At 40.3% G+C, this 22,974-nt stretch overlaps 1 protein-coding gene across 17 annotated transcripts in view; it reads right to left on the bottom strand.

Moving 5' to 3' along the window:
* CDC42BPA (CDC42 binding protein kinase alpha) overlaps positions 1-22,974 on the bottom strand; it is a 321,704-nt gene that overhangs the window by 67,854 nt on the left and 230,876 nt on the right. For all 17 annotated transcript variants that reach the window (XM_019821471.3, XM_011290821.4, XM_019821472.3 and 14 more), the window contains one exon: positions 17,523-17,647. In XM_019821471.3, coding sequence (XP_019677030.2) covers positions 17,523-17,647 — 125 coding nt within the window. The remainder of the gene's footprint in view (positions 1-17,522; positions 17,648-22,974) is intronic.

The following is a 22,974-nucleotide window of genomic DNA, read 5'->3' on the forward strand; positions in this document are numbered from 1 at the left end:
CATCCCAACAAGTGCCCTCCTCGATGCCCATCTTCCATTTTCCCCAATTTAAACACATTCTTAAATATCTTCTTTCAAAAGGTCTCCCACAGCACTCCTGCCTGTCAACAAGTGGGAAAAAGTTTGCTGAACTGTTCAGTTATCTACAAATTAAAGCTGGTCACATTTAGGAAAGTTCAAATTACTTATATCTGATAAATTGGTAAAATTTCACCCTTGAACTGCAGAAATAATACTCTTTTAATCTAACATTAATCACACACACACTTACATGATTTCTAAAGAGTATTAAGATTTTTCTGGCACAAGAACAGACATTCAGATCAATGGAACAGAATAGAGAACCCAGAAATGGACCCACAAACATACAGGCAAGTAATCTTTGACAAAGCAGGAAAGAATATCCAATGGAACAAAGACAGTCTCTTCAGCAAGTGGTGCTGGGAAAACTGGACAGCGACATGCAGAAGAATGAACCTGGACCACTTTCTTACACCAGACACAAAAATACACTCAAAATGGATGAAAGACCTCAATGTAAGACAGGAAGCCATCAAAATCCTTGAGGAGAAAGCAGGCAAAAAACCTCTTTGATCTTGGCCACAGCAACTTCTTACTCAACACGTCTCCGGAGGCAAGGGAAACAAAAACAAAAATGAACTACTGGGACCTCATCAAAATAAAAAGCTTCTGCATAGCGAAGGAAACAATCCACAAAACTAAAAGGCAACCAACGGAATGGGAGAAGATATTTGCAAAGGACATATCAGATAAAGGGTTAGTATCCAAAATCTATAAAGAACTTACCAAACTCAACACCCAAAAAACAAATAATCCAGTGAAGAAACGGACAAAAGACATGAATAGACACTTCTCCAAAGAAGACATCCAGATGGCCAACTGACACGTGAAAAAATGCTCAACATCACTCACCATCAGGGAAATACAAATCAAAACCACAATGAGATATCACCTCACACCTGTCAGAATGGCTAACATTAACAACTCAGGGAACAGCAGATGTTGGTGAGGATGTGGAGAAAGAGGATCTCTTTTGCATTGTTGGTGGGAACGCAAACTGGTGCAGCCATTCTGGAAAAAAGTACGGAGGTTCCTCAAAAATTAAAAATAGAACTACCCTACGACCCAGCAATTGCACTACTAAGTATTTATCCAAGGGATATAGGTGTGCTGTTTCAAAGGGGCACATGCACCCCAATGTTTATAGCAGCACTATCGACAAGAGCCAAAGTCTGGAAAGAGCCCAAATGTCCATCAGTGGATGAATGGATAAAGATGTGGTGTATATATACAACAGAGTATTACTCAGCAATCAAAAAGAATGAAATCTTGCCATTGGCAACTATGTGGATGGAACTAGAGGCCATTATGCTAAGCGAAATTAGTCAGAGAAAGACAAATATCCTATGACTTCACTCATATGAGGCCTTTAAGAAACAAAACAGATGAACATAAGGGAAGGGAAACAAAAATAATATAAAAACAGGGAGGGGGAAAAAAAACAGGGAGGGGGACAAAGCATAAGAGACTCTTAAATATGGAGAACAAACAGAGGGTTCCTGGAGGGGTTTGGGAGGGGGCATAGACTAAATGGGTAAGGGGCATCAAGGAATCGACTCCTGAAATCATTGTTGCACTGTATGCTAACTAACTTGGATGTAAATTAAAAAAAACAAAAAGATTTCTCATTCATTGGATTCTGCCATTTTATCTTACAAAAACAAAACATACCCTTTTTAGATGTACTGAAGTATACTACATTTAGAAAGTTTAAAGTAGAATATTCTGTGAAAATCAGGGTTATCTTGCAATAAAGCTCCTCTGTATTCTAAAACGGTCAATAAAATAACAAAGGGAAACAGTCAAAGTTGACTGAAATTCGTAACTGTCTTAAGGCTACCTTGACTGATGCAACTCTTAGGATCTTAGATAGGTTTTTAAATTTGGGCACATGGGTGGCTCAGTTGGGTAAGCATCTGACTTCAGCTCGGGTCGTGATCTCACGGTTCTGAGATCGAGCCCCGGATCAGGCTCCTTGCTGTCAGCACAGAAGCCTGCTTCAGATCCTCTGTACTGCCCCCTCTTGGACCCTCCCCCACTCTCTCACGCTCTCTCTCTCTCTCTCTCTCTCTCAAAAATAAACATTAAAAAAAGGAAATGTTTTCAAATTATATTCAATAAGACACACTCCACATTTCAGAATTTATCAAGAGAAACCTTGTGTTTTATTACATCTCCTTCAAAACCAGGGCAAGACTAGGGTCCCGACTGCCAGCAGATGAAAATCTACAAAAGAAGGTACCGTGCTCACGAAGAATGAACAACACTGGTTTACAGAAAGCTGTAACTGCACAAAGGAATAAAAAATGGGAGTTGAAATCTGCAACGTCTACAAGTGTATTCTAATACACTCTGGGGAACACTATTTGCCTTTGTGAAGGCTGGCTGTTCTCATAAATAAAATTCAGGCCACTGAATAGTAATAAGAAAAGTATATTTCAGGTAAATCAAGATGTATCTGATGCATACAGCCGATGAATTTAAACCTTGAACTTTGCTTTAGCGGCTTTTAGAATTTAAATTCCCCAGGAGTCAAATTCATGTATCTATATCTGTGTATCTTAAAGAGGCCCCTGACAAGGGATCTGCTTCTCTCAGACGGGACGCTGTACCGGAGGACCAGAAAAAGAATCTAATGCTAAAAGCGATAAAATCGCTGTAAGACGTTGCCCCGCCGGGTCAGTTACATATTTTTAGGCTCTATATCCATGTACGTAATTTTATTGCCTTTTAAAGGAAAATGGCTTTCGAAAATAGTAAGAACGCTTGTGTAGGAGGCTGTTTCCTTCAAATTTCTTTAACTCTGGACACCGCAACGGATCACCACCTTTTGATTTCATGATCTGACCTACAGTATAAAGAGTAAGTGGGGATGGAGGAAGATGACCCCTTCTAGAATACAAAAAAGACACTTACATGGTGGCGATAAAGAAAACTACATTATCGGGGCACCTGGGGCTCAGTCGGTTGGGCGTCTGACTTCGGCTCAGGTCACGATCTCGCGGTCCGTGAGTTCGAGCCCCACGTCGGGCTCTGTGCTGACAGCTCGGAGCCTGGAGCCTGCTTCCCATTCTGTGTCTCTGCCCCTCCCCGTTCATGCCTCCCCCCCCCCCCCCAAAGTAAACAAATGTTAACAACAAAAAAAGAAAACCACATTCTCATTTAAATGGCCAGGCTCCTGGGCGTCCAGCAGTCTGCTTCAGTGTCTAGCACAGCTCAGTGATCTGGGTTTATGCACATTCCAGGAACTTAAGAAGTCCAATGTGTTTCATTAACTCTGGAAATCAGATACGTTAACTTTTTTTTTTTTTAACGTTTATTCATTTTTGAGAGAGAGCGAGGGGAGGGGCAGAGAGAGAAGGGGATAGAGGATCCCAAGCAGGCTCTGCGCTGACCGCAGACATCCGGATGAGGGGCTCAAACTCATGAACCATGAAATCATTACCTTAACTGACTGAGCCACCCAGGCACCCCCTGTTGTTCAACATTTTAAATAAAAAACAATCTCTTGTAATTTTTTTTTTTTTAACGTTTATTTATTTTTGGGACAGAGAGAGACAGAGCATGAACGGGGGAGGGGCAGAGAGAGAGGGAGACACAGAATCGGAAACAGGCTCCAGGATCTGAGCCATCAGCCCAGAGCCTGACGCGGGGCTCGAACTCACAGACCGCGAGATCGTGACCTGGCTAAAGTCGGACGCTTAACCGACTGCGCCACCCAGGCGCCCCACTTGTAATTTTGTTTTTATTTACACCTTGAGTACGTTCACATTCCCTTACTCCTGTGGTCTCCCGTTAAGTCTCAACTTTAGATTAAAATTAGGTCCATTTTATTGGCTACAAAAAATTAAGGAAGGGAAGGGTTAAAGAAAAAAAAAAGACTTTGGTCAGTTACAAACTCCTGCCATTTAAGTTCCACTGGGCCCCGGGTCTCCTACAACAATTCCTTTTCAGAATCATTGCTATCTGTTTCCAACCTCAAATCCTTAAAATTTCACTCCTCCCAGCCCAACACTGTCTTGCCCTTTGACTGTCTTGTCTCCCTTGACAGAGAGGGAGACACAGAATCTGAAGCAGACTCCAGGCTCTAAGCTGTCAGCACAGAGCCTGACGTGGGGCTCGAACTCACGGAGTGTGAGATCATACCTGAGCTGAAGTCGGATGCCTAACCGACGGAGCCACCCAGGCGCCCCTGAAACCACAGTTTATTAAAATAACTACTGAACTACAAAAGTCCAGTTTCAGTCTATGTTGTTATTCTGGCATATCTAATCCTCTCCTCCCAAATTCTTTACAGTAATTAATCCAGAAATATTTATTGATACTATCATGCGGGGACATACTTGGAGACAGAGAAGATATCTAAAATACGGTCCTTAAAAAGTTGGGGAGGTAGGACATACACAGTAGGGTGACTAAGAACTTGATTTCTGAGTCAGACCCAGAAACAGATTTCTGGGTTCAAATCCTAGCTCACTGCTCATCAGCTCCGGGACTTGGACTAAGTCATTTACCCCTTCTAACTCTGTTATCCTTACCTATGAAGTGGGAATAATAATCCTACCTCATAGGACTGTTGGGATAACTAAAAAAGAATATTGTCCAAGTGAATTTTCAACTCAATGCCTGGAATATAGTATGTTGTAATGAGTATAAGCTATTACTTCACACAAATGAACATTAGTGAATGAGGATTATTTCAAGTAACGTGAGTGAATGTAAATAAAGGGAAATAAAAGTTTTATTACTGAAACCCTCTGCTGATTATGAAAACACTTTCCTGGTTGTCCTCTGTGTCCTATATGCTGCTCTCACTATTATCCTTTTCTCCTTAGAAAGATCTCAACGTTAATGGCTTTACTGACTAGAAATTAAATCCCCAAATTTATATGTTTAACCTTAACCCTTCTGGAATGTTTCCAAAAACATATTGGAAATCTGTAGCCAGATGTCTTAGGGTGAGCCCAGTCTGAAAACAATCAAAATTGACTTTATCTTCCTCGAAGTTGTTTCCTTCTTCTGACTTTCCTATTTCAATGATATCACCATTTTCTTAATCCCTCCAACTCAGAATTTCGGAAATACTAATTCTTCGTCATCTCTTGTCCTTAATTCATAATTATAAGAACCCTATAGATTCTTCTCCCATAATGTCTTCTCCATTTGTTCAGTTTCCCCCAAACTCCCTTCTGTTTCATCCTGAACACCACTATAAAGAGTTGCCTTCCTAATGCATCATCTAATCAATGCCATTATCCTTTGCAAAAACCTTCTCTCCTTCTTATAAGATCAAATTCTTACCCAGTATTCATGGTAACTGTATGGTGGTAACTTTACTAGTTTTATTTCCAATCGCTTTATATGGAACCTCCAATTCAGCCAACCTAAGTATAGGACTCTTTATTAACCTCAGGGTTTTCAGCAAATACATTGTAAGTTCAACTGATTACTCCCAGCTTTCCTAAGCACCCCAGTCTGAGGTGATTCTCTTCTACACTCCTATAGGAAAATCAGTATTGTATGATACATAGAGCAACTTACATTTAAGTCTTGTAACTAATCTCCAAATCCAGTCACATTAGTTTTTAAACTTTTAAATGTTATAAGCTGCTTGAAGGCAAAGTACTAGCTCTTACAGACCACCCTACCGCCTATTTATACCGAAGAATGCAGCAGATGTGAGGAAATGGGTTTTAGACATCACTCTTGGGGACTAGACTATGACTCCGACTTTTTTTTGTCCTATCACTTCAAAGAGAAAGAGCGATGTATTCTGAAGAGACAATGGTGAGCACTGCACACAGTGATGAACAACAAGGTCTCCCTGCCCTAAAAGGTATTTTTTCGTAGAAGAGGGATATTTCATAGGAAAGGTGGAGGGGGCAGAGTAAGGGGCCATTAGAAATGCATCTAACAGAGGTCTTACATACAACAGCACTTGTTCTGTTTTAACGCCGTTACTTTGTCCAACAGAAACATTTAAAATACCATATATTACAAACTCCTAAAACCTTGTTTGGGCATCGCCTCATTTTTGTTGAAGTTCTAGTTTAAATTCCAGTTTGTGAACATACAGTGCGACACTAGTTTCAGGTGTACAATACAGTGAGACACCACTGCCCTACAACACCCGACGCTCCTCACGACAAGTGCCCTCCTCACTCTCTGCCGCCTAGTTCACCAACCCCCCCGCCCCTCCCCCCTGGTAACCATCAGTGTGTTGTTCTCTAGTTAACAATCTGTTTCATTATTTGTCTCTCTCTCTGTTTTCCCCTTTGCTCGTTTGTTTTGTTTCTTCAATTCCACATAGGAGTGGGATCATATGGTTTTTGTGTTTGATTGACTTATTCTGTTTAGCATAATACTCTTTAGCTCCATCCACGTCATCGCAAATGGCAAGATTTCATTCCATTTCATAGCTGATATTCCTCTGCATATGTATACCACATCCTCTTTATCCATGCATCGGTCCAGAGACATTTGGGCTCTTTCTGTAATTTGGCTAATTGTTGATAATGCTGCTGCAACATAGGATGCATATATCCCTTTGAATTAGTATTGTTGTACTCTTTAGGTAAATACCTAGTAGGGTGATTTCAGGATCGTAAGGCAGCTCTATTTTTAACTTTTTGAGGAACCTCCATACTGTTTTCCAGAGTGGCTGCACCAGTTTGCATTTGCACCAACAGCAGACAAGGGTTGCTTTTTCTCTGTATCCTCGCCAACACTTATTTCCCGTGTTGTTGATTTTAGCCATTCTGACAGGTATGAGATGGTATCTCACTGTGGTTTTGATTTGTATCTCCCTGATGATGAGTGATGCTCGGCATCTTTTCACGTGTCTACTGGTTACCTGTATGTCTTCTTTGGAAAAATGTCTGTTCATGTCTTCTGCCCATTTTTAAAATTGGATTATTCATTTCGGGGGTGTATTGTAAGTTCTTTATATATTTTGGATACTAGCCCTTGACAGAATATGTCATTTTCAAATATCTTTTCCCAGTCTGTAGGTTGCCTTTTAGTTTTGTGGACTGTCTCCTTCACGGTGCAGAAGCTTTTCATCTTGATGTAGTCCCAACAGCTCATTTTCGCTTTTGTTTCCCTTGCATCAGGAGACATACAGAGAAGTTACTATGGCCAATGTCAAAGAAATTACTGCCTGTCTTCTCTAGGATTTTGATGGTTTCCTGTCTCACATTTAGGTCTTCAATCCATTTTGAATTTATTTTTGTGTATTGTGTAAAAGAAGTAATCCAATTCCATTCTTTCGCATGGACTTTCATTCTTTTTCATTCATTCTTTTCCAACACCATTTGTTGAAGAGATATTCTTTTTTCCATTGGATATTCTTTCCTGCTTTGTTGAAGATTGACCGACCGTATAGTTGTGGGTTCCCTTCTGGGTTTTCTATTCTGTTCTATTGACCTATGTGTCTATATTTGTGTCTATATTTGTCTGTATTTGTGTCTATATGGTTTTTGTTATTACAGCTTTGTAATATAACTTGAAGCCTGCAATTGTGATGCCTCCAACTTTTCTTTTTCAAGATTGCTTTGGCTATTTGGGGTCTTTTGTGGTTCCATATAAATTTTATGATTTTTTGTTCAAGCTCTGTGAAAAATGCTGTCGGTATTTTTATAAGAATTGCATTAAATCTACAGATTGTTTTGGGTAGTACTGACATTTTAACAATGCTTGTTCTTCCGGTCCATAAGCATGGAATGTCTTTCCATTTCTTTGTGTTTTCTTCAATTTCTATATCAATGTTTTATAGTTTTCAGAGTACAGATCTTTCACCTCTTTGGTTAGGTTTATTCCTGGGTATTTTATTATTTTTTGTGCAATGGTAAATGAGACTGACTCCTCAATTTCTCTCTCTGCCGCTCCATTATTATTGGTGTACAGAAATGCAACAGGTGTCTGTATACTGATTTTGTATCTTAGGACCAGCAGGTTTTGGGTGGAGTTTTTCGAGTTTTCTACATATAGTATCATGTCATTTGCAAATAGTAAAAGTTTTGACTTCTTCCTTGCTGATTTCGATGTTTTTATTTTTTTCTTGTCTGACTGCTGTGGCTAACACTTCCACTATGTTGAATAAAAGCAGTGATAGTGGACATCCCATCTTTTTTTGACTACAGAGGAAAATCTTTTACTAGTTTTTCCCCATTTAGGATGATACTAGTTGTTGGTTTTTCATAAATGGCCTTAACTATGTTGAGGTATGTTACCTTTAAGCCTACTTTGTTGAGAGTTTTTATCATGAATGGATGTCGAACTTTGTGAAATGCTTTTTCTGCATCTGCTGAAATGATCATATGGATCTTAGCCTTCCTTTTATTAATGTGATGGATCATGTTGATTGATTTGAGAATACTGAATCACCCTTGCAAGTTAGGAATAAATCCCACTTGATCGTGGTGAATGATTTTTTAAGTGTTTTGTTGGATTCAGTTTGCTAGTATTTTGTTAACAATTTTTACATCTGTGTTCATTAAAGATATTGGGCCTGTAGTTCTCTTTTTTGTGGTGTCTTTATCTGGTTTTGGAATCAGGGAAACCCTGGCCTCAGAGAATGAATTTGGAAGTTTTTCCTCCTTTTCTATCCTCTTGGAATAGTTTGAGAAGAATAGATGTTAACTCTTCTTTAAATGTTTGGCAGAATTCCCCTGTGAGGCCATCTGTTCAAGGACTTTTATTTGTTGGGAGTTTTTTGTTTTGTTTTGATTACAGATTTGATTTTTTTTGCTAGTTGTCTGTCCAAATTTTCTATTTTTTCTTGTTTCAGTTTTGGTAATTTTATGTTTTTAGGAATTTATCCATTCCTTCTAGGTTGTGCAACTTGTTGGCATACAGTTTTTCATAATACTCTCTTATAATTGTATTTCTGCGGTGTTGGTTATGATTTCTCCTCTCTCGTTTGTGATTTTATTCATTTGGGTCCTTTCTCTTTTATTTCTGCTAAGTCTGGTTAGAAGTTTGCCAATTTTATTAATTTTTTCAAAGAATCAGTTTCTGGTTTCATTGATTTGTTCTACTGTTTTTAAGTTTCTAGATCATATATTTCTACTCTAATCTTTATTATTTCCTTCTTTTGCTGGCTTTAGCCTTCATTTGTTGTTCTTTTTGTAGCTCCTTTAGGTAAGGTATAAGGTTAAGTTGCTTGAGATTTTTCTTGCTTCCTGATGTAGGCCTGTATTGCTATATACTCCCCTCTTAGAATAGCTTTCGCTGAATCTCAAAGGTTTGGACTACTTTCATTTTCCTTTGTGTCCATGCATTTTTAATTTTTTTCTTTTATTTCCTGGTTGACCAACTCATTGTTTAGTAACATGTTATTTAACCCTCATGTATTTGTGGTCTTCCCAGATTTTTTCTTGTAGTTGACTTCTAGTTTCGTAGCATTGTGGTCACAAAAGGTGCATGATATGACTTCAATCTTCTTGAATTTGTCGAGACCTATTTTGCAGCCTAATATGTGATCTATTCTAGACACTGTTCCATGTGCACTTGAAAAGAATGGGTATTTTGCTGTTTTAGGATGGAATGTTATGAATATATCTATTATGTCCATCTGGTCCAGTGTGTCATTCAAAGTCACTGTTTCCTTATTGATTTTCTGCTTAGATGATCTGTTCACTGCTTGCTGTAAGTGGGGTGTTAAAGTCCCCTACTATTATCGTATTATTATTGATTAGTTCCTTTATGTCTGTTATTGTTTTATGTATTTGGGTGTTCCCATGTTTGGCTCATAAATATTTATAATTGTTATATCTTCCTGTTGCAGTGTCCCCTTTATTATAACACCCTTTTGTGTCTTGCCCTTGTTACAGTCTTTGTTTTGGAGTCGACTCTGCTTGACCTAAATATTGCTACTCCTGATTTCTTTCTTTTTTAAATTTATTTTGAGAGGGAGAGAGTGTGAGTTGGGGAGGAGCAGAGAGAGGGAGAGAGAGAATCCCAAGCAGGCTCCACGCTGTCAGTGCAGAGTCTGATGCAGGGCTCAACCCCATGAACCATGAGATCACAACCTGAGCCAAAATCAAGAGTTGGACGCTTAACTGACTAAGTCACCCAGGCGTCCCCAATCCAGCTTTCTTTTGACATTCATTTGCATGATAAATGTTTCTCCATCCTCTCACTTTCAATATGCAGGTGTCTTTTGGTCTAAAATGAGAATCTCTTGTAGGCAGCGCATAGATGGGTTATCCATTCTGACACCCTAAGTCTTTTGATTAGAGTATTCAGTCTATTAAGAAAGTAATTATTGATAGATAAGTATTTATTGCCATTTTATTACATGTTTTGTGGTTGTTTCTTAAGATTTTCTCTGAACCTTTATTATCTTTCTCTTTCACGGTCTGATTTTCTTAACTGATATCTTTGAATTTCTTTGCCTTTATCTTTTGCATGTTTATTAGTGGTTTCTGATAGATCGTTATACCATTAGGTTTGTATATAACATCTGCATACAGCAGTCTATATTAAGTTCATGGTTGTTTAAGTTTGAACCCACTCTTTTCTTCTCTCTTCCCCACGTTTTAGGTATATGGTGTCATATTTTATACCCTCTTTTGTGAGTTCCTGGACTGATTTTTTACAGAAACATTCATTTTTACTGCATTTATGTTTCCTACCTTTATACTATCACTTTTGGTATCTCCTTTCCACTCAGAATTCCCTTAAATATTTCTTGTAGAGCTGCTTTAATGGTCATGAATTCCTTTAGTTTTTGTGTGTCCGGGGAACTCTTTATCTCTCCTTCTATTCTGAATGACATCATTGCTGGACAGAGTATTCTTGGCTGCATATTTTTCCCATTCAGCATGCTAGGTATATCATAACACTCCCTTCAGGCTTGCCAGGTTTCTGTTGCAAAATCTCCTGCTAGCCTTATGGGTTTTCCTTTGTACATTACTGACTTATTTTGTCTTGCTGCTTTTAAGATTTTTTTTCTTCAACGCTGTATTTTGGAAATTTAATCACATTATGTCCTGATGTAGGCCTGTTTTTGTTGATTTTGATGAAGAGTTCTCCATGCCTCCTGGATCTGGATGTTTGTTCCCTTCCTTCCTTCCCTCTCTTTGTCTACTAGAACTCCTATAATACCAAAGTTATTACATTTAACGGAGTCACTGAGTTGCCTAAGTCTGCTCTCGTTTTGCATAATTGAACTGCTTTCAATTACTATGCCTTCGTCATTCATTAATTCTGCTTCTTCCCGCCTGCTGTTCACTGCATCAAGTGTCTTTCTAATCTTGTTTATTACACTCTTCATCTCTGATTCTTTAACTCTTTTATCTCTGTGGTAAGGGTGCTACTGATGTCCTCCATTCTTTTCTCAAGTCCAGTGACTATCTTTATGATTGCTACTCTAATTCTCCATCAGACATGTTATTTACATCTATTTTGCTTTGATCTCTGGTCACAGCCTTATCTTGTTCTTTCATTTGGGACAAATTCCTGGTCTTCTCATTTTGTCTAAATCTCTGTCTGCTTCTGTGTGCTAGAAAAGCCAGTTATGGGGCGCCTGGGTGGCTCAGTCGGTTAAGTGTCTGACTTCAGCGCAGGTCATGATCTCGCAGTTTCGGTTTGAGCCCCGCGTCGGGCTCTGTGCTGACAGCTCAGGGCCCGGGACCTGCTTTGGATTCTGTGTCTCCCTCTCTCTCTGCCCCTTCCCTGCTCGCTTGCACTCTATCAAAAATAAACATTAAAAAAAACTTAAATTAAAAAAGAAAAAAGAAAAGCCAGTTATCTCTCCCGCTCTTGAGAGTAACGGCTTCATGAAGAAGAGGTCATATAGTGCCCAAGGCCTGGCACTTCAGGGAGTGTCCCCAGGTGTGCTGTGTGTGCTCTGCTGCTCTGTTCTGGTTGCTCTGTCCTTGGGGCCAGTTGTCTGCAGAGGCGCTCCTTGCCTGCTATGGGCAGAGTTTAGTCCCTGGCCTGAATGTGGTGAGTTTTAGCCGGTTTTGCTTTGATCTGCTTGTGAAATGGGACCTCCACTGGAACTGAGGCCTTGCAAAACTCTCTGGTTGGGAGACGTGGTATGGGCAAGGGTTTGTGCTACCCTTCTGGCACAAAGGGGCTGCCACAATGCGGCTAAGGTAAGCATGATCGAGAAGGGCAGTCCCACCAGAGCACATGGGGGTGGAGCTTGGCGTACACACGTTAGGCAGCCGGTATCTTCCCACAGGTGGCTCTGTGTTTATGCTGAGGGGCTGGGGAGAGACGGTGCCAGCCAGCTACTCTTGTTCTCAGAGAGGTCTCTCCATGAATGGGGTCTCTCTGGGCTACACTCCAAGAAGAGCAAATAACCTCCCCATTGCGTGCCCCGCGGGCTCTTCAGATCACTGTTTCCATGTCATCTATCTCCAGGCTGTTGGCCTGCCTTCTCTCCAAGAGCAGCGCAGTGCCCTCCAGGCTCTATTTCCCACCGACCTTTAAAAGTCCAGTCTTCAAGCTCTGCTGGTTCCAAGAACTCACAAAATTTAGTCCCTCTTGTTTTCCAAGCCAATGGCTGTGGGGAGATGTTCTCTTATGAGTTCCCTTGTGTGCTCCTCTCTCTCTCTCACCCTTCTCCATGACCATGGCTCCCTCCCTTCGGCAGCAGCCAGGATTCGTTTCTCCCCTAAACCAGGTCTCTGCACTTCCTACCTTCTTCAATGTGACCTCTTCTCTCTAATTGTGGAGACTGTTCTGACAGTTTTCAGGTGAATTTCTGGGGTATTTTGTCAGATTTGATAGTTATCTAGTTGTATTCACGGGATGAGCTGAGCCTAGGGTCCTCCTACTCCACTGCCATCTTCCTATTTCTAGCATCACTTCATTTAAAAAAAAATTTTTTTTTAACGTTTATTCATTTTTGAGAGACAGAGAGAGACAGAGCATGAGCGGGGAAGGGGCAGAGGGAGGGAGACACAGAATGTGAAGCAGGCTCTCAGGCTCTGAGCTGTCAGCACAGAGCCTGATGCGAGGCTGGAACCCACGGACCGTGAGATCATGACCCGAGCCGAAGTCGGACGCTCAACCGACTGAGCCACCCAGACGCCCCTAGCATCACTTCATTTTTTAATGTACAGACTGAAAAACTCAAAACAGCCTGAGACTCTTGACTTTTTAAGCATGAACAGACTATCCCAGATTTACTTCCAAGAAGGTGAGAAGTCTGAGAACATGGACTACGTCTTTTACTTTTATCCTATTACATATTTAATAATTAGCTATCTAATATTTTAGCCCATTTCTAAATAACAGCTTTTATGTAAAGTGACTTGCTTGCATTCCTGATTTCTTCTGCACATTTCACTTGAATGTGAAAAGTCTAAAATGATGGTTTTGTGGTATCATGTGAAAACTTTCACCTTCATCCTTTCTACTAACCCCTTCCAGAGTTTACCTTTAAAGCTTATTTCCTTGGGGCGCCTGGGTGGCGCAGCCGGTTAAGCGTCCGACTTCAGCCAGGTCACGATCTCGCGGTCCGTGAGTTCAAGCCCCGCGTCAGGCTCTGGGCTGATGGCTCAGAGCTTGGAGCCTGTTTCAGATTCTGTGTCTCCCTCTCTCTCTGCCCCTCCCCCGTTCATGCTCTGTCTCTCTCTGTCCCAAAAATAAATAAATGTTGAAAAAAAAAAATTAAAAAAAAAAAAAGCTTATTTCCTTTACTACTAAAGCTTATTTCCTTACTTCTCATTCCATCTGAACCCATCATGCCTGTCACTAGAAAAAATTAGTTGTCTAGGAACTCTGGCTTTGGCCAGATCATCTCTGTTTTCTGTAAAGTCATTTTCAGCAACAGCTTAATTATAAGTTTGATTACATAATAATGTAGTTACAATGAAGAGTCATAGTTTTTGTTTGTTTGTTTTGCCACCACCAGTTCTAAGTAGTTAAGAGTCATAATTTTTGATATTATTTTTTAAATTTTTTAATGTTTATTTTTGAGAGAGAGAGACAGAGCGTGAGCAGGGGAGGGGCAGAGAGAGAGGGAGACACAGAATTCGAAGCGGGCTCCAAGCTCTGAGATGTCAGCACAGAGCCCAATGAGGGGCTCAAACCCTGAACAGTGAGATCATGACTTGAGCCGAAGTCGGCGGTTAACCGACTGAGCCACCAGGTGCCCTGACATTATTTTTTTAAGTTTTATTTTGAGAGAGAGAATGTGCGTGCATAAGTGGGGGAGGGGTGGTGAGAGAGAGAGAGAGAGAGAGAGAGAGAGAGAACGAACCCCGAGCAGGCTCCATAATATCAGCACAGAGCCTGATGCAGGGCTCAGACCCACAAACTGTGAGATCATGGCCTAAGCCCAAACCAAGAGTCAGATGTTTAACCAACTGAGACACCCAGGTGGCCCCATAATTTTTGATATTACAAGCTTGGCTAAAAATTACAATGATTTTGCTTTAGAAATGTAGACTTGAGTCTGCTAGAACTGATACATGAATTCAGCAAAGTTGCAGGATACAAAATCAATGTACAGAAATCAGTTGCATTCTTATACACTAACAATGAAGCAACAGAAAGACAAATAAAGAAACTGATCCCATTCACAATTGCACCAAGAAGCATAAAATACCTAGGAATAAATCTAACCAAAGATGTAAAGGATCTGTATGCTGAAAACTATAGAAAGCTTATGAAGGTAATTGAAGAAGATTTAAAGAAATGGAAAGACATTCTCTGCTCATGGATTGGAAGAATATTGTCAAAATGTCAATACTACCCAAAGCTATCTACACATTCAATGCAATCCCAATCAAAATTGCACCAGCATTCTTCTCGAAACTAGAACAAGCAATCCTAAAATTCACATGGAACCACAAAAGGCCCCGAATAGCCAAAGTAATTTTGAAGAAGACCAAAGCAGGAGGCATCACAATCCCAGACTTTAGCCTCTACTACAAAGCTGTAATCATCAAGACAGCATGGTATTGGCACAAAAACAGACACATAGACCAATGGAATAGAATAGAAACCCCAGAACTAGACCCACAAACGTATGGCCAACTCATCTTTGACAAAGCAGGAAAGAACATCCAATGGAAAAAAGACAGTCTCTTTAACAAATGGTGCTGGGAGAACTGGACAGCAACATGCAGAACGTTGAAACTAGACCACTTTCTCACACCATTCACAAAAATAAACTCAAAATGGATAAAGGACCTGAATGTGAGGCAGGAAACCATCAAAACCTTAGAGGAGAAAGCAGGAAAAGACCTCTCTGACCTCAGCCGTAGCAGTCTCTTACTCGACACATCCCCAAAGGCAAGGGAATTAAAAGCAAAAGTGAATTACTGGGACCTTATGAAGATAAAAAGCTTCTGCACAGCAAAGGAAACAACCAACAAAACTAAAAGGCAACCAACGGAATGGGAAAAGATATTTGCAAATGACATATCGGACAAAGGGCTAGTATCCAAAATCTATAAAGAGCTCACCAAACTCCACACCCAAAAAACAAATAACCCAGTGAAGAAATGGGCAAAAAACATGAATAGACACTTCTCTAAAGAAGACATCCGGATGGCCAACAGGCACATGAAAAGATGTTCAGCATCACTCCTTATCAGGGAAATACAAATCAAAACCACACTCAGGTATCACCTCACGCCAGTCAGAGTGGCCAAAATGAACAAATCAGGAGACTATAGATGCCGGAGAGGATGTGGAGAAACGGGAACCCTCTTGCACTGTTGGTGGGAATGCAAATTGGTGCAGCCGCTCTGGAAAGCAGTGTGGAGGTTCCTCAGAAAATTAAAAATAGACCTACCCTATGACCCAGCAATAGCACTGCTAGGAATTTATCCAAGGGATACAGGAGTGCTGATGCATAGGGGCACTTGTACCCCAATGTTCATAGCAGCACTCTCAACAATAGCCAAATTATGGAAAGAGCCTAAATGTCCATCAACTGATGAATGGATAAAGAAATTGTGGTTTATTACACAATGGAATACTACATGGCAATGAGAAAAAATGAAATATGGCCTTTTGTAGCAACGTGGATGGAACTGGAGAGTGTGATGCTAAGTGAAATAAGCCATACAGAGAAAGACAGATACCATATGTTTTCACTCTTATGTGGATCCTGAGAAACTTAACAGAAACCCATGGGGGAGGGGAAGGAAAAAAAAAAAAAAGAGGTTAGAGTGGAAGAGAGCCAAAGCATAAGAGACTGTTAAAAACTGAGAACAAACTGAGGGCTGATGGGGGGTGGGAGGGAGGGGAGGGTGGGTGATGGGTATCGAGGAGGGCACCTTTTGGGATGAGCACTGGGTGTTGTATGGAAACCAATTTGACAATAAATTTCATATATTTAAAAAAAAAAAAGAAATGTAGACTTGATGGCAAGGACACAAATTAACCATTAATGAATCATTAACTGTTTGGAACACAACCACATTTCCACAATTTGGGCATTTTCGTTTAGATATGCATTTAACGGTCACATTCATAAGCCAAAGGTGAGTGAACAGAAGAGTTCTGTAGTTAGGCCTTTATCAAAATACTTGAGTCATCTGGGTAAGATCTCTTGCAGTGTTTATTCACTTCTGATTTTATTTAAGATGGAGGGTATGAATCTGCCGTAAGGTAGGAAAATGGAAAATGATGCTTGAAGAACCAAAATAAGAGTATAAGAAACTAAAATTCCCACCAAATGACTGGTCTATAGATACATAAAGAAACTAGTTGTTTTCATGCAAATTAAGCATCCATCATGTGCCAGAAAGAACCAAAAGGTTGAAAAGTAAATATAAAAAGTGAAGCCACCTATTTTCATTACAAAATAAAGTCCCTATTGGATTCAACTTTCTTCATGTTTTATAAAAATATACACACTTTTACAAATGCCAGAATCGCTTACTGAAATAATGTGAAAGTTACTAAGGTGATTATTCCAAATTAAATCCTAAGAGCTTAAAGAATAGTTGATAATATGAAACTGTGACCATTTAAGGTTTTTACGGTGCCATGTGTGAATCAGTCCGTGGTATACGAAAGAAAGTGATGGCACATCTTCAGGCTCGAAATTCTTCTCCGGGCCGTCTGTTTCTTAAAATAATCGCCAACAGCAATTTTGGTCTTACAAAGGAATTCTTATAGCTAGTGAATGAGTTTCTTCAGTTTTTTTAAGGACCAACTGTCTTAGAATAACCTTTTCTTTTCTTTCCTTTTCTTAGAAACACCAGTTTTCAATGAAGCTGTGGAAGGCAGACATGGGCTACTTGTTGCATTGGGGAAAAGAGGAACAGTTGAAAATATACAAGAATACGGATCGGTAATAAATAACAGGTCAGTAATAAAATTATGCTTCTCAGGGAAAGTTATTTGTCAAAGCGATAAAATGAGGGGGAAAAAAACCCCACGTTAGTAGCCTTGCGGAATTCACGCCAACTTGGCCGTATGTCTAAAATTACCCACAAAAACACACTGAAACGAGTACTCACCACTGAATGATTTCCGTGATTTGAGCTTCCCAATGCGCAACCGATTCTTTCTTGTCTGCCAGGTCTTTCACCTCCTCTTCTAACTGCTGGTTGCGTATACTTAAGTTCTCATACAAGGTGGTGAGCTGAAAGGCAGTTTTAAGACGCGTGTGACTTTTACGAACAGGAATGTAAGGTGCCCAGACGCCTCTTGTTAAATTTGATAACTCACCATATTCCGCTAAACACTGATGGTCTTCCTGATTTCTTATTAGGCACCCTTCTGGTCACTGAATTTGGAAACATCGAATATTTTCTCTTCCTGCCTTTGCTTTTCCCCTACTCCTTGTGCTAAACTGCTTCCCTCTGCAAACCTCTAGTTGCCTGAAAACTCCCCAGGTTCCACTGATAACAACATCTCTTGGTTTTTTTCTTGATCTGAAAATCTCTATGTCATCCTTTTTAAAAAATAGAATCTTATAAAGAATTTCAAGCATATGTAAAAATGGGACAGTGTAAGTTAATTCCCATGAGCCCACACCCAACATCAACAATTATCACCTTGATGCCATTCTATTTTTTTAAACATTTTTTAAATTTATTTTTGAGACAGAGAGAGACAGAGCATGAATGGGGGAGGGCCAGAGAGAGAGGGAGACACAGAATCTGAAACAGGCTCCAGACTCTGAGCTGTCAGCACAGGGCCTGACGCGGGGCTCGAACTCACAGACCGTGAGATCATGACCTGAGCTGAAGTCGGAGGCTTAACCGACTGAGCCACCCAGGCGCTCCCGATGCCATTTTATTTGTATCCTGTCTTCTTCCTCCTTCCTCCTGTGTTATTCTGCAGCAAATACCAGATATCTATAATTTTACCCATATATATTTCTGTGTATATCTCTTGCAAATAAGGCCCTCTCTTTGAAAATATAAGCACAGTGTTATTAAATTTAACGAGTTTCCTTATTATCATCACCTAGGTAGTAACTTCAAATTTCCAGTTACCTCGAAAGATGAAAACACGTTAACAGTTTATTAAACTGAATCATGTTGCCAACAAGTAAACACAGATTAATGTTCCCTATGTCCTTTATGTCTCTTTTATTTATACCAGGGACCGGGTGGTTTAAATGGGAGACATTTATTTCTCACGGTCCGGAGGCTGGAGAGTCCAGGATCGAGGTACCAGCAGATTCAGGGTCTGGTGGGGCTGCTGCTGTTGGGTTCACAGATGGCTGTCTTCTGGCTGCCTCTTTATGAGGTGGGAGGCCTGAGAGGGGTCTCCGGGGTCGCTTTCATAGGGATAATAATCCCATCATGAGGGTTCCACCCTAGGCATTAACCACGACCCACAGGCAGCACCTCCTCATACTATCGTATCAGAGGTTACGTTTCAACATGGGAATTTTGGAGGGACGTAAACATTACAGTCTATAGCAGTTCCCCTCCAGAACTTTTACTTTTCTTGTAATTTATTTGTTGAAAAAAGTAGGTTGTTGGTCTTGCAGAGTTTCGTAGTCTCAATTTCTGCTTTCATTTTTGAAAGATTTTTTTTTTTTTTTGATGTATGGAACATTCTAAGTTGGCAATAATCATCCTCCAGCACTTTGAAAATGTCATACCTTTTTATTCCCTGTTTTTATTCCTGTTTGATTTCATTTTTTTCTGTTGGGAAGTTAGCTTTCGGTTTAACTTTTACTCGTTTGAATATAATGTGACTTTCTGCTCTGACTGCTTTTAGGAGTCTGCTCTGACTTGCTTTTAGCTGCAAGTTTTTAGTCGATTTTCTCTGATGTCCCTAAGTGGGTTTTAATTTCTATGTATCACGTTTAGGGTTTGTGGCATTTCCTGAATTTGTACGTAAATGTTTCTCATAAGGTTTGGAAAATTATGGGCCATGTACTCTTCACATACTGTTTTTGCCAGTCTCTCTGTCCTCTCCATCTGGGAAAGCAAATATTTGTACATCAGATCTTTATACCATGTCCCCTAGGTTTCTGTCCTCTTCTAGGTATTTCCATCCTTTCTAATCTCTACCCATACTTTAGCCTGAAATTTTTTTTTAACTTATCCACTCTTTTCTTTGGCTCTTTCCAATCTGCTGTTAAAATCTTCTATTGGGTATTTCGGTTATTTTAGTTTTTACTTCTAGAGGTGCCACCTGACTCTTTTGTATACATTCCAGTTGTCTGCTGAAATTCATCACATTTCCTATTTTCTATCATACAGTTATTTTAAATTTTCATTTATGAAAATTCTCATGGGAATCTCTGCGGGTTTATTTATATGCACTGTCTAGTTTTCATTTTTTCTTTCCTTATTTTGTTTTTGCAATATTTTTACTCTTGGTTTTCAGTGATGCAGTTGTATCTCCTAGTATGCATGGTAATTGTTTAATGCATGCCACACATTTTATATGAAAATTTTAGAGGTAATTTGAGGCTCGGTATAATATCCCCCTCTTTAGACCCAAGATAGGTCAGGTACTGCAGGTTGGTTTTCAGTCATTGAGAGTGCTCATCTCTTTCCAGTTCACTCTTACTCCTAAAATGTAGCCTTTCAATGAGTCCAAAGAAAGCTTGTATTTCTCTCTCCAAACCCGTGAGACTGTGGAATACTGTGCTCAGCTTCCTGGCTCCTCAGCTACTGCTTTCCTATCAGCAAATGCTTCAAGGAAAAGCAGCACCGAGTGCTGGGCTCAACGCCCTGCACTTCTCCGCTATGGGATCTTGGTCAGTAAAGAAGGCTGCCCTCTTAACTCTCCAATGCCTTGCTGCAGATAAATACAGTGGGAAATTAAAACAAGTAAAGAATAAATCCAGCTCTTGCGGAGGTGGTGGGTATGATGCAAGCTAATCTGTCCTAGTCAGAAGCAAAAGTTCCTGCTTTAATACATTTTTAAAAATTTATGATAAAATATTTGCATTCAATTTTTATCTCATGGTTACATTTTCTTTCATAAATGGTCTCAAGCTGCATTAGTTAGTATTCCTTTCTTGCTTTTTGGTATGTTTTATAGAGATACTGTGTTCATTTCCTTTCAATTACTCAACTTGAAGGAGATGAATTTTTCCTAGAAGAGCTATTTACAGGTCTGTGGAGATGAGGGGCCTGGTGATGGTTAATTGTATGTGCTAACTTGACTGGGCCACACAAGGTACCCACATGTGATCAGGGCGTGTCTGTGACAGTGCCTCTGGATGAGATTAACACTTGAATCAGTAAACTGAATAAAGCAGATTGCCCTCCCTAACATAGTGGGCCCATCCGATCAGCCCAAAGAACAAAAAGATTGACCCTAGTGAGTCAAACCTCCTCCTGTCTCAATGCCTTCAAGCTGGGATGTTGGTTTTTCCTGCCTTTGGACTCTTACTGAAACAGCAACTCCTCCCGGGTCTCAAGCCCTTTGGACTCAGACGGAAACTACATTGTAGGCTCCCCTGGGTCTCCGGGCTGCAAACTGCAGGTCTTGGGACTTGTCAGCCTCCATAATCAGGTAAGCAAATTCCTTACAATAAGTATCTTTACACATACGTGTGTGTGTGTGTGTGTGTGTGTGTGTGTGTGTGTGTGTGTGTGTGTGTGTATGCATGTGTATGTTAGGTTTAGTTTCTAATACAGGCTGAAACCATGTTCTAAGTCAGGGATCTGCAAGCTTTCCAGTAAAGCATTAGATAGTATGTATTTTTGGCTTTGTGGGCCACATGTGGTCTCCATCACATCTTGTTCTTCTTAGAAAAACCTACTTAGAACTGTAAAAACTCTTCTTAGTTCATGGGTCATAAAGAAACAGTCTGAAAGCCGGATTTGCCTACAGGCCACATATGCCAACTCCTCCATCTAAATGTATCAGCAATTCTCCTAACGACCCAGGGTTTTTCTCACGTGTGTTTTGGCCTATCCTTCTGTGAGAGAGAGACACTTAAGACACAACTCAACGCGGTTTCATTTCTTCCACTCTACCAAAGGAACACAGCTGTAATTCCCTGTTTAACCCTACGCCCAACCTCATGGTCTTCTCAGAATGAAATGGGGTCCAGAGAAGCTATCAAGGCCCACGTACACCCTCAGCTGCCTATTAAGAAGGGATTTAAGTTCCGTACCTCAAGGGGTGCCACTTACGTCTGAAAACGTACTTTACCGGCTCTCTTCTTTTTACAGATTTACTGAGGTATAATTTACCTGTAATAAAACTCATCCGTTACAAGCGTATGGTTCAAAGATTTTTAATAAATTTAAGCAGTCGTGCAACAATCACCACAATCCCGTTTTGGAACACTTCTAGTACGAGAAATTTCCCCAGTGCTGGTTTGCAGTCAACCCTGGCTCCCACCCAGAGTTCCAGGCATCACGGATCTGTTTTCTGCTTCTCTGGTTTTGCTTTTCCTAGCAATTTAATACCTCATCGCATTATTGAGGTTCAACCACAGTGTTGCACGTATCAGAAATCCCTTCCTTTCTACAGCTGAGTAGTAGACTATCGTATGGATAATAGGAAACCTTATTTGCCTGTTCATTAGTTGGTAGGCATGTGTATTGTTTCCAGTGGTTTGCTTTTGGGAAGAATGGTGCTATGCACATTCACATACAAGTCTTGAAAAGGGCTCTGTTTTTAATTCTCTTAAATAAGTAAGTAGGAAAATTTCTGGGTCACGTGGTAAGTGTATGCTTAACTTTCTGAGAACTTTTGAAACTGTTTCTAAAGTGGCTCTCCCACCTTCCACGCCTGCAAGCAGCAGCGTGGGATTTTCAGTTCCCCCACGTCCTTGCCAACAGCGGGCGTGGTCATTCTTATGGATTCTGCCCATTCTTGAGGGTGTACAGCCGCACGTGACCGTGGTTTTAACTGGCGTTTTCCTGACCACAATGAACATCTTTGCACGAGCTGATCTGCCATTCATAGGTCTTTCATGAAATGTCTGTTCAAAAACTTTCCCCATTTTTTTCAACGGGTTGTTTGTATTTATTTCTTATTAATGAGTGTTAAGAGTTCCTTCTCCATTTCGAGTATGTTTCTTCTGCAGATGTGTCTTTCGCCCATTAACGGGGGTCCATCTCTCCGCTCGTTCAGACATTCCTTCACTTATCTCAGCAATGTTTCGGAGCGGTCTTCCTCCCCTTACTTCCCGGAGCTCCGAAATCATTGTTTTTGACAATCGTGTCCACCTTGAAATGTTTCTTTTCTTGACAGGATTCATCAGTCTCTTCATGTTAGCCTAGCCAGAAGTCTACCAGCTGTTTCTGAAATTTCTTCTGGCAGATGCAACATCTTCGCTAATTCATTCCTACAACACACCTTTTTTGACAGCCCTTCCAACTGATTTGTGAGTGACGTCAACTAGATGTTTGCAGGAAGGAGAGGAAATGCAGATTTTGCACGGCTATGTTACGACACCTACAAGTGGTTTTAAGTAGATTTGTTTAGTATTACTCAGAGAAATGCTAATATTTTCATTACTACTGAATAAAAGCA

Source organism: Felis catus, chromosome F1 (genome assembly GCF_018350175.1).
Source record: "Felis catus isolate Fca126 chromosome F1, F.catus_Fca126_mat1.0, whole genome shotgun sequence".
In the NCBI taxonomy this organism is placed as follows: Eukaryota; Metazoa; Chordata; class Mammalia; order Carnivora; family Felidae; genus Felis; species Felis catus.